The 12,700-nt window shown below is 38.9% G+C and overlaps 1 protein-coding gene across 2 annotated transcripts in view; it reads right to left on the reverse strand.

Annotated features, from left to right (window-relative positions):
* Nucleotides 1-12,700, reverse strand: part of CCDC34 (coiled-coil domain containing 34) — a 62,407-nt gene that overhangs the window by 19,211 nt on the left and 30,496 nt on the right. Inside the window, exon 3 of one of the 2 annotated variants that reach the window (XM_060018626.1) lies at nt 9,764-9,871. The exons of the other annotated variant lie outside the window; for it this stretch is intronic. Within the exon in view, the coding sequence (XP_059874609.1) occupies nt 9,764-9,871 (108 nt within the window). The remainder of the gene's footprint in view (nt 1-9,763; nt 9,872-12,700) is intronic. 2 annotated transcript variants of the gene reach the window in all.

Consider the following 12,700-nt stretch of genomic DNA (forward strand, 5'->3'; position numbering starts at 1 on the left):
GGTGTATAACACTGATTGATTTGTGGATATTGTAGAATCCTTGCATCCCTGGGATAAATCCCACTTGATCATGGTGTATGGGATTCAGGTTGCCAGTATTTCGTTGAGGATTTTTCCGTCTATGTTCATCAGTGATACTGGCCGGTAATTTTCTCTTTTTGTGGTATCTTTGTCTGGTTTTGGTATCAGGGTCATTCATGGTGTCCACATAGAAAGTTTGGGAGTGTTCCTTCCTCTACAATTTTTGGAATAGTTTCAGAAGGATAGGTGTTAACTCTTTTCTACATGTTTGATAGAATTCGCCTGTGAAGCTATCTGGTCCTGCATTTTTGTTAGTTGGAAGCTTTTTAATCAGTTTCAATTTCAGTACTTGTGATAGGTCTATTCATATCTTCTATTTCTTCCTGGTTCAGTCTTGGAAGCTTGTACCTTTCTAAGAATTAGTCTATTTTTCCAGGTTGTCCATTTTATTGGCATATAGTTTTTCGTAGTAGTCTCTTATGATCCTTTGTATTTCTGTGGTGTCAGTTGTAACTTCTCATTTTCATTTCTAATTTTATTGATTTGAGTCCTCATTTTTCTTGATGAACCTGGCTAACGGTTTATCAATTTTGTTTATCTTCTCAAAGAATCAGCTTTTAGTTTCATTGATCTTTACTACTGTTTTCTTCATCTCTATTTCATTTATTTCTGCTCTAATCTTTATGATTTCTTTCCTTCTACTAACTTTGGGTTTTGTTTGTTCTTCTTTGTCTAGTTCCTTTACATGTAAGGTTAGGTTGTTTTTTTGAGATTTTCTTGTTTCCTGAGTTAAGACTGTATTGCTATGAACTTCCCTCATAGAACTGCTTTTGCTGCACCCCATAGGTTTTGGATCATCATGTTTTCATTGTCATTTGTCTCTAGGTATTTTTTATTTATTTATTTTTTGTCTCTAGGTATTTTTTAATTTCCTCTTTGATTTCTTCAGTGATCCATGGTTGTTTTGTAACATATTATTTAGCCTCCATGTGTTTGTGTTTTTTACGGCTTTTATTTCCTGTAATTGATTTCTAATCTCATAGTGTTGTGGTTAGAAAATATTCTTGATATGATTTCAATTTTCTTAAATTTACTGAGGGTTGATTTGTGGCCCAAGATGTGATCTATCCTGGAGAATGTTCCATATGCACTTGAGAACAATCAAAGGAATGTTGTAATAAATACCAATTAAGTCCATAGGGTCTAGTATGTCATTCAAGACCTGTGTTTCCTTGTTGATTTTCTGTCTGGATGATCTGTCCAGTGATGGGACTGGGGTGTTAAAGTCCCCCACTATTATTGTGTTAGTGTCAATTTCTTTTTTTATGGCTGTTAGCATTTGCCTTGTATATTGAGGTGCTCCTATGTTGGGTGCACATATATTTGTAATTGTTATATCTTCTTCGTGGATTGATCCCGTGATCGTTATGTAGTGTCCTTCTTTGTCTCTTGTAACAGTCTTTATTTTAAAGTCTATTTTGTGTGATGTGAGTTTTGATACTCCAGCTTTCTTTTGATTTCCATTTGCATGGGATACCTTTTTCCGTCCCCTCACATTCCCTCTGTATGTGTCCCTAGGGCTAAAGCAGGTCTCTTGTAGACAGCATATATATGGGTCTTGTTTTTGTATACATTCAGCCTGTCTGTGTCTTTTGGTTGGAGCATTTAATCCATTTACATTTAAGGTAATTATCGGTATGTCTGTTCTTACTGCCAATTTGTTAACTAGGATTTGTTTTTGTAGGCCTTTTTTTCTTCCCTTCCTCTTCTCTTGTGATTTTTTTTCCCCCTTTGCGGTACACGGGCCTCTCACTACCGTGGCCTCTCCCACCGCAGAGCACAGGCTCTGGACGTGCAGGCTTAGCGGCCGTGACCCATGGGCCCAGCCGCTCCCCGGCATGTGGGATCCTCCCGGACTGGGGCACGAACCCGTGTACCCTGCATCGGCAGGCGGACTCCCAACCACTGTGCCACCAGGGAAGCCCTTCTCTTGTGATTTGATGTCTATCTTTTAGCGTTGTGATTGGGTTGCTTCTTCTTTTTCGTGTGTGTATCTATTGTAGAATTTTGGTTTGTGGTTCCCAAAAGGTTTTGACCTAGCAGTCTATATATGTACAAGACTGTTTTAACTTGCTGGTCTCTTAATTTCCAATGCATTATCAATATCCTGCATTTGTACTCTCTTCTCACGACTGCTGGTTTTACTATCATATTTGTGTGTGGAGATTTCCTACCTTTGCTTTATGTTTGTCTTAACTGGTGAGCTTTCCCATTCATAATTTTCTTGATTCTAGTTGTGGTCTTTTCTGCCTAGAGAAATTCCTTTAGCACTTGTTTCAAAGTTGGTTTGGTGGTGCTGAATTCTCTTAGGTTTTGTTTGTCCATAAAGCTTTTGATTTCTCCGTCAAATCTGAATGCCAGTCTGCTGGGTAGAGTATTCTTGGTAGTAGGTTTGTCCCTTTTGTCACTTTAAATATATCATCCACTCCCTTCTGGCCTGCAGATTTTCTGCTGAAAAATCAGCACATACCTTATGGGGATTCCCTTGTGTGTTATTTGTTTCTCTTCCCTGTTGTTTTTAATTGTTTCTATTTAATTTTCGTCAGTTTGATTAGTATGTGTCTCATCTTGTTCCTCCTTAGGTTTATCTTGTATGGGACTCTCTGTGCTTCCCAGACTTGAGTGTTTCCTTTCTAATGTTAAGGACGTTTTCAGCTATAATCTCTTCAAATATTTTCTCAGGCTTTTTCTCTCTTCTCCTTCTGGGACCCCTACAGTGCTAATATTGGTGCATTTAATGTTGTCACAGAGGTCTCCAAGACTGTCCTCATTTCTTTTCATTCTTTTTTCTTCATTCTGTTCTGCAGCAGTGATTTCCAACATTCTGTCTTCCAGCTCACTTATTCTTTCTTCTGCCTCAATTCTTGTGCTATTGCTTCCTTCTAGTGTATTTTTCATTCCAGTTATTGTATTGTTCATCTGTTTGTTTATTCTTTAGATCTTCTCTTTGTTAAACATCATTTGTATCGTCTCAATCTGTGCCTCCATTCTTTTCAGAAATTTTGGATCATCTTTACTATCATTACTCTAAATTCTTTTTCAGGTAGTTTGCCTATCTCCACTTGATTCAGTTGTTCTTGTGGGTTTTTATCTTGTTCCTTTGTCTGGAACATATTTCTCTGCCATCTCATTTTGTCTAGCTTTCTGTGTTTGTGGTCTTCTTTCCACTGGCTGCAGGATCATAACTCTTGCTTCTGGTGTCTGCCCTCTGGTAGGTGAGTTTGGTCCTGAGGCTTGTGCAGGCTTCCTGGTGGGACTGGTCCCTACCCACTGGTGTGTGGAGCTGGGTCTTGTCCCTCTGGCGGGCAGACCATGTCAAAGGGTGTGTTTAGAGGTGGCTGTAAGCTCAGTACGGCTTTAGGCAGCCTGTCTGCTGATGGGTGGGGCTGTGTTCCTATCTTGCTGGTTGTTTGGCCTAAGGCATTCATGCACTGGAGCCTCTAGGCTGCTGGGTAGGGCCAGGTCTTGATGCCAAAATGGCAACCTCTGGGAGAGCTCAAGCCAATCAATATTCTCTGGGGCCTCTGCCACCAGTGTCCTTGCCCCCCCCCCATAGTGATCCAGAGCCAATCTCAACCTCCCCAGGAGACCCTCCAAGACTCATAGGTAGGTCCAGCCCAAGCTCCTATGGAATTACTTCTTTGTGCTGGGTCCCAGTGTACATGAAACCTTGTGTGTGCCCTCCAAGAGTGGAGTCTCTGTTTCCCCCAGTCCTGTGGACCTCCTGCACTCAAGCCCCACTGGTCATCAAAGCCAAGTGCTCTGGGATTCCTCTTCCTGATGCCAGACCCTCAGCCTGGGGAGGCTGAAGTGGGGCTCAGGACTTTCACTCTTGTGGGAGAACCTCTGTGATATAATTATTTTCCAGTCTGTGGGTCGCCCACCTGGCGGGTATGGGATTTGATTATGTTGTGAAAGCGCCCTCCTACCATCTCATTGTGGCTTCTTCTTTGTCTTTGAATGTAAACTATCTTTTTTGGTAGGTTCCAGTCTTCTTTGTTGATAGTTGTTCAGCAGTTTGTTGTGATTATAGTATTTTCATGAGAGGAGGTGAGCTCAAGGCCTTCTACTCCACCATCTTTTCCAGAATCAAGGGGCTGCTTTTAGTTTGGATGCTTGCTGTCTCTTTCCTCAGCATGGGCTGGCTGTTATCCCCTTGATATGGGGTGTGCAGGTGCAGCAGCCCTTGTGCACTCCCCGGACAGTGTGGGCAGCACTTGGCAACTTCTTGTGGATCTCGTAGTGGTGGCCCGTGCCTGCCTATGGAGCCCATGATTGCAGTGGTGACTTGAGCCCACACCCAGAGCTTCTGTAGGCAGTGTCCCGTTGCCTGGGAGCACTTACAGGGAAAGAAGCTCTTATGGTGGTCCTGTCCCTCTCCTCATGTGTCCCTAATAGTGGCACCTTACTTTTCTGGCAGGCACCAGCTTCTCCTGAGTACACCCTCAGTTGCCACAAGCTAGCCTCTGCAGACTGTCTCTGAACAACCAACCCTGGTCCCTTCCCTGGGTCTGACCTCTGAGGCCTGAGCTTCAGCACCCAGTCCCCACCCGCGTCAACAGAGGAGCATCTCAGGCTGGAGAACGCAAGGTGGTGGTGCCGACCTTCTGTGCAGGTTACTCTCCATTTTGCCTTCTGCAAACCGGTTGCTGTGCTCTCCTCCTAGGCCCCGAAGCTCCGCCTCCATCCAGGCTGATCCCCCACCAGTGAAGGGACTCCCAGGGTGCGGGAACCTTTTCTCCTTCACAGCTCCCTCCCTGTGGTGCAGGCCCATCCCCATTCCTTTCTATTTCCTTTTGTCCTACCCAGTTACTTGGAGGTTTTCTTGTCCTTTCAGAAGTTTGAGGTCTTCTGCTGGCGTTCATTAGATATTCTATGTGAATCGTTCCACTTGCAGATGTGTTTTGAATGTTTTTGTGGGAGTAGGTGAGCTCCCTGTCCTATTCCTCCACCATCTTGATTGATTCCCCAGCCTGTAACTGTGTTTTGAGACAGGACTTTTAAAGAGGTAATCAAGTTCATAAAGGTGGGGCCCTAATCCAAAAGGACTGGTGTCCTTACAAGAGGAAGAGGAGACATCAGGGATGGGCATGTACACAGAAAAGGCCATGTGAGGGTATGGAGAGAAGGCAGTCATCTGCAATCCAAAGAGAGAGGCTGCAAGAGAAACCAAACCTTCCAGATACCTTCATTTTGGACTGTCAGCCTACAGAACTGTAAGAAAATAAATTTCTGCTGTTTAAGCCACTCAATCTGTGGTATTCAATATTTTGTCACGACAGCCCTAGCAGACAAAGAGAATAAGCTTATGAAAAGATGGTAAATACCATTAGATCTCAGGAAAATGGAAATTAAAACAACGATGATAAACTACTACACACTTAATAGAATGACAACGTTAAAAAGACTGAGAATCTGGCAAGGATGTGGTGCACTTGGAACTCTCAGACAATAGTGGTAGGAATGTAGAAGTGGCACAAGCACTTTATAAGAAATTGCTGAACTATTTTTTAAAGTTAAACACACACTTACCATACAACCCAGGAATTCAGTTCCTAGGCATTTACCCAAGAGCAATGAAAACAAGTATCCACAAAAAGACTTGTACGTAAGTGGTCACAGAATTTTATTCATAATATCCCAAAACTGGAAACAACCCAATTATCCATCAACTAGTGAATGGTTAGACAACTTGTGGTATTCCACAGAATAGAATATCACTCAGCAATAAAAAAGAACAATCTTAATACCTGAAATATCGGCAATTTTTAAAAACAGAAGAAGCTTGACACAAAGGAATATATATTGAATGATTCTACCTATAGGAAATACTAGAAAAGGCAAATCTAATCTACAGGAACAGAAAGCAGACTTATCCTTCCTTGGAGCTGGGGTTAGTTGGTGGGAAGCAGGGGCTGAATGCAAGGGAGCACAAGGGAACTATCTGGAGTGAAGGAAATGTTCTCTACCTTGACTGTAATGCCGGTTTCACAGGTACATAAGCTTGTCAAACCTCATCAAACTCAAAATGGGTGTGTTTTATTGTATGTAAATTATTGCTCAATGAAGTTGATTTTAAAACATCAGACAGACAGGCCCTCTGCAGCATTTAAACTACAGAATAGAGGATAGAATGCCTTTAGTTAGCAAAACGAGACCAGAGCAGACATTCAGAGAGAAGTACTGAGAGAGAGCAGCCAGCCACTAAGTGGCTTCAGATTTTCTGGCACTGCAGTGCTGTACCACACAGAGAATAACAATAAATCTTTTTTTTTTTTTAAGATGGTGCCCTGAGAGAACCTTTGTTTCTTCAAACTAAAGGAAACTAACAAACCAACTGACTACTCAGTTTCTGAATTTCTATTTTGGTTTCTTCAACAGTATCTGGCACATGATAAACGTGTTGAATGCATGAATGATGCACTGATGACAGTGTTATCAATCATACACTTTGCTGATTGGAATTAATTTTTTACATTAAAAAAGCAGTTCCATAGTTTAAAAAAACTGTTTAAAAATAAATTTATTTTTAATTCTCAAACAATGAAGGCAAATGCCCTTTTGCAAGATATGTGGTAATACACCATAAAAAAACAAATCTAAAAAATGAATAGCATGGCAACACAAATGTCAGAGTACCAGATGAGATAAGCCATTTATTTGAAAAGGATTTAACGATTTATAGCACAATATAAGAAATTAGCTTTGCTAATGGATACATAAATTCTTTTTGTCTGATTTTTTGATAGAACACAGTGAAAATGACTTAGAGAAAATAATGCCACAGATATATCTAAAATGTGAATGAAGCTGGAAGCAGCAGAGGACCACACACCGTGAAATGTAAACAGAGGAGAAAAAAGCTAGATGCCAGACAGGAAGAGAAGAACCAGAAGAGCAGTCTTTACAAATAGAGGTAAGTATAACCAAGACTGAAATAAGAAATCTGATAGTTCTTAAGGCACAAAACAAAAAAAAAAAAAAACAAGAGTGATCAATTATTCCTTAGTATGCACAGGAATTCTGCAGAATAAGTAAATTTTTCAAGGTTCATTTTTAAACTCTTCTCAACCTTATGGAATCTTGCTTTCGATAATTAGTGATTTATGTCAGGGCAAGCCACTTCCCTTCAAAAGAAAGAAATAATTTTTCTCAAATAATTGGATTAGATCTACTGCCACTAATTAAAACAGAGAATATATCATCTCTACATTCTTAGACAAACAACAACTATGTTTGATTAGCATGGTAAAATGAGCTTAATGGAGTCAGAAGATAAGAGAAGCTTTTAGAGGAGAGAGCATACTATTCAGTACATGCAAAACTTTTATTTTCTAGCTATATATTTCAAAAAAGTATCACTCAAAGCTTGGTTGTAGTTACACAGGCTTATTTTGATTTTGGCATTTATTCACAAAGAACTCTTTCTTGTATTATGGGATGTAGCAAACTTAAAAAAAATAATTTACTTCTGAAGTAAAGAACAAATATATTTATGGTTATAACATACACACGCCTAGCCAATTTCCTTCTTACAATACTTGGATGAAGAAAGCTATGTCATCTTCAATTTACTGGCATTATTTACTAGGTACTATTATTAATACCACTAGGCACTGCATTCAATAATAGTTAGGACCCAAAAGTTAGAAATAATTTAAAATTTTTGTCTTACAACTTAAACATTTGACTGAATTCATAAAATTGGATATTAATAATAAAAGCAGTACCATTCTAAATGTGTAAAAAAAAATCACAACAGAAAACAAAGTGACAAGATATTTTTTACATTTCTAATTTGAGATCTAATACAAGACTGTATTAAAACTGAAAGGGAAATGATACGTTTATTCATTCACTCATTTATTCCAAAAACAAATGCTTACTATATTACAAAGCATTATGTTAGTTAGATCTTGTAATGGATAGAAAATAACTTAAAAAAAACAAAAAAACCAAAAAGCTCCTATCCTTAAGAGTCTTAAAATTACAAGGGGGGCTTCCCTGGTGGTGCAGTGGTTGAGAATCCACCTGCCAATGCAGGGGACATGGGTTTGAGCCCTGGTCCGGGAAGATCCCATATGCCACGGAGCAACTAAGCCCGTGGGCCACAACTACTGAGCCTGCGCTCTAGATTCCGTGAGCCGCAACTACAGAAGCCTGCACGCCTAGAGCCTGTGCTCCACAACAAGAGAAGCCACTGCAATGAGAAGCCTGTGCACCACAACAAAGAGTAGCCCCTGTGAGCCACAACTAAAGAAAAGCCTGCACGCAGCAACGAAGACCCAACGCAGCCAAAAATAAATTTATTAAAAAAAGAAAAAACTTACTTACAAGGGAAGTAAAGACATGTGCATAATACAACTAGCAACAAAGTATATCATATACTGCATTGTATTTTGTATAAAGTGATATAAATTAAACAAGGACTCAGAAGAAAAGAATTTCCAGCATGTGATCAGCGAATGATTCATGTAGGAAATACTTTGAGTTGGATAATGAAAGGTAGGGTGAAAAATATGATGAGATCCCATACTGAAGAGATACCATATTAAAAAAAAGGAAATGAGACACAGAAGTGTTCTCAAAACTTCTCATGAACATATATTCCTAGGGGCGGGGGAGCACAGTCCAAAGCCCAAGATTTCTTTGAAATCTCTACTGTGTATTTTAAAAATAATATAAAATTTATGTTCTACTCTATTAAATATCTATGCTTGCTTTAACATAAAACTAACATTTTTCCTTTCAAAATTTTCCAGCAACACTAATACTCCAAGAAGATGGGCCATGCTTATCCTGAGTGTGCTCCCCAAAGATGCCAGTCAGAAGCTGACAGTATGGAATGAAGGGCAGCACAGTTGGAAGGAGATGTGGCTCGGAGAGCAGAGAGTAGAAGGTATTTAACCAGCCAGGCTAGAACAGTTCAAATGTTATTCAGAGGACAGTGGGGAATCATGAAAGATATATTTTGAACTGAGGGATGACACCTGACTTTTTGGCAAGATTAGTCTGGCAAGGACACAGAGGATGAAGTCATATTTTGTGGCATTTTTAAGCATCAGGTACTGATCTAGCTGCTGGATAACTGAACAAGAGGCAGAAATCCCTGCCCTTATGGGGCTTACATTTCAGTATGGGGAAATAAACAATAAATAAGTTGAAAAATGTGCTATGTGCTAAGACCTGACAGGAAGAGATCACAAACAGGAGAGTGGTGACTGTAAAGGAAAGGCGAGGATGATTAGAAACAAAAGAATTCTGATTATGCCTAGGTGATTGAGATGATAGTAGTACTAATATCAGAAATCAAGGAGTCAGAATGATGGTTCTATGAGAGGAAAATGGATAAAAATGGGTTGTTTTATATTTGCAGGTCCAGAGGTCCCTACCAACCTAACAGATGAAAATCCAAGGCTCTGGGAGGTCAGGTCTGGAGATACAAACTTCATGACTACCTGCAGTCAGATACGAGTGGAAGCCACATGAGGGAGAAGGGAGAGAAGCAGAGAGCAAAGGGCAAAAGATTTGATAAATGTCCCTGAGGGGAGGAAAAAAAAAATCAGGTTAGAGAAGAAAGAATCTAAGAGAAAATGAGAAAACATAGGTAATGACAAGGAGTAACAGGAAGAAGACTTTGCAAAGGAGACGTCAGTATATGTGCACACTTTTTTCTCCTTACCTGTTCATTCTTTTTCTGAACCCATTCCTTGTGCTTTTCTTCAGCAATTATCTTTCTCTTTTCACGTTCTTCCACTTCTTTCTTTTTCTCTAGCTGTTCATTTAATTCCTGTGTATTTTATTCAAGCAAAAGGCAACATTTAATAGAAGTACTCAACCTCACATATTTTTTTTAATGTCTGAGGTTAACCAAATTAAACAAGAATATAGTTTCCTTTATAGAAAATATACCATTAGTGACAATAACTAACTTAAGCAACTAGTCTATGATGAAAGGAAGGCATTGGTAAAAAGTGTAAGTCATTTTCTAGAAATGCAAATAATTGCTTGGCAGCAAAACACTAGTTTCTTAGACTAAACTTCAGCTAAATTACCCTCATTGAAATCAACTTTCCCACACATAAATTTTGGTATCACTGTACACTACTGGCAGAAGCTCAAGAAAATTGCAACTTTTTTACAGTTATAAAAAGCTTCTAGATTCTTGATGAAAATAAAGGGTAGGAATTAAATAATCCCTAAATTAAACTTTTAATTCAGAGTTACAGCAAAGAAGAAATGTAGGGAAAAAAAGGATCCAGATTTTTCTTTGCTGATTTTATAGCTGCTGGAGTGTAAAACAAAACCACATTCATATCCTAGATTATTTAACTGCCTTGCTGTCACTCGAATCTACACGTTTGGGCATTTCCTCAGGAGAAAGAATGTGGAAAGTATGGCCAAATAAAACTACAAGCTGAATGCCACCACTCTGTCACTCATCAGTTACATTACTGCATTAGTTGAGAATGCTGTTCAAACTAGACTCCTAGGACTCTACTACCATAATTACTGGTTATTCTTCTCTCTCCTTAGATACCAGAAATTGGATACTTTTATATGTCTTCCACTGGACCTCATCCCCATGCCTCCCTTTCCCAAGGACCTACCTACCTCAGCATGGGTGGCAGTGAGAAAGACAATTTTTCAACTCTCAGACAATTCCAGTGTGTTAAATGAAACGAAGATAAAACTTGACACCAAGAACATATCTTGTATACTTGAGAACAACTGGTCTAAGGATACCTGTCTTCCGTGATCTCTCATCCTAGAATTCTGCTGCATCGGAAATAGCTTCCCTCACTCATTCAGTCTTCCAACTTTTAAACACTATACTCCCCCCATCCCCCCAAAGTAAAATACCCATTTTGGTTTTAAAAGGACTCTTCATTACCTCTGCAGCTACTATCCCTTGATTACTCACTTAATACTTTTTTTTTTTTTTAATGGAGAACTTACTATAAAGATAGCAAGAACTGAGATGCAGGGATGAAATTCCAGAAGTCTCTGATGTAATCTAATTCCGTATACACAAAATAATGAAGTGCTGCATTGTGAGATACTGTGTAGAATAAGAGCTCAGAAAAGGGAAGGGAAGATGAGAGGAGAAAGAGTATGGTTCAGGGTAGTAAAAAACGAGCACCATGAGAGGAACAGTGAGGAGATGGCTTGACTAGAACAGGGAGGGGAGGTGACTAGAAAGACTGTGGTACTAACTAGATGGAAAAAGGTCTTTTGAGACAGGCAGAGTAAATTAAACACTATGAAGCAGGAATACATGGCAAAAGATTTAAAACTCTTGATGAAAACTGCATTTGAAGGGATCAGAACTATCATGAGGGAGACTGACTAGGAGGTTGCCACAGTACGAGTTGGAAGGGGACAAAAGTCTGGACTAGTGTCACGAAACAAGGGGGAATATGTGCATGTGCATGACAGACTCGATATAGATTTGACAACCACATTTTCCAAAATAGTCCTAAATCTGATCGTCAAGAAAGTTATTTAAATATACAACTAAAGATAGGACTGGTTACATTTATGTACCCTTTAAAATTCTTCATATAATTAAACTCAAAAGTCAGGAAAAAAATCAGACATTGTATTCCTATTTTATGGTTCACAAATTTTAGTTAATGCTGACATAAGAGTTAAAGATGAAGGAAGGGTCAAAAGTACCTAGAAAATGCTACCACTGACCCAAACAGTGCTTTAATCTCAGGATGTCTGTTCAAGTGATTTGCAACCTCAGAATATACATCACATTCTGAGAAACAACCCTCCCTTCCAAGGCTGGCTCCCCTCAGAATTTCCCACCTTAAATGCCTCCATCTTTTTGCCACTAAGGCCAGCCTCTTCCAGACACAGCTGGAGTCTTCTCTCACAAGGCCCCTATGTCATCTTCTGGTACACCACTGAATTTCAACAGAATTATATATCTTCCCACAGCGTAAACACTTGATTATAGAAAACCAAAATCCAAAGAGGATCCTAAACATGCATTTTTAATTTCAATAGCTTTTGCTGACTTTCAAAGACAGTTTTACCACTAAAGGTAACAATTAGAAAAACTCAGTATCTGAGTTCCACCAACTCTATATCCTGCCCTATTCCTTCATTAAGGGCTGATGAATGAATCAAAGGCCAAAGCATGATGGTGGAAAAAAAAAAAGCACCTGAATTAGTCACAAATTAGATAATTTTTATAATTTAGAATAGACGATACTAAAATGTTAAAGCAAATGTTAAAAATTAAAATTAGCCAAAGGCCATAGAGAATTTAAGGTAGTCTGCTAAAGAATTTTTTTAAATAATAAAAATTTAAAATTTACATGCCCTACAAAACCAATATGGTAGCTTTTCACAATACTAATGTTCAATATTTACCACATTTTATCACCTCAACATAGTTACAAATGTAAAAAAAAAATTGTAAGCCTAATTTTGATGAGTTAAAATAATTTTTAACTCAATCTTACAGGGATATCTGAAACAAATCTAAATGTTGCTGAAATCAAATTTATGATGGGGGATGATCTTTTTAATGACCCAATTACCTTTAAATTTTCCTTCAAGATTTCAAGGAAGAATATAAGAAAGCCAGGGTAAATTTAAAATT

The sequence above is a fragment of the Delphinus delphis genome, chromosome 8, assembly GCF_949987515.2.
Source record: "Delphinus delphis chromosome 8, mDelDel1.2, whole genome shotgun sequence".
In the NCBI taxonomy this organism is placed as follows: domain Eukaryota; kingdom Metazoa; phylum Chordata; class Mammalia; order Artiodactyla; family Delphinidae; genus Delphinus; species Delphinus delphis.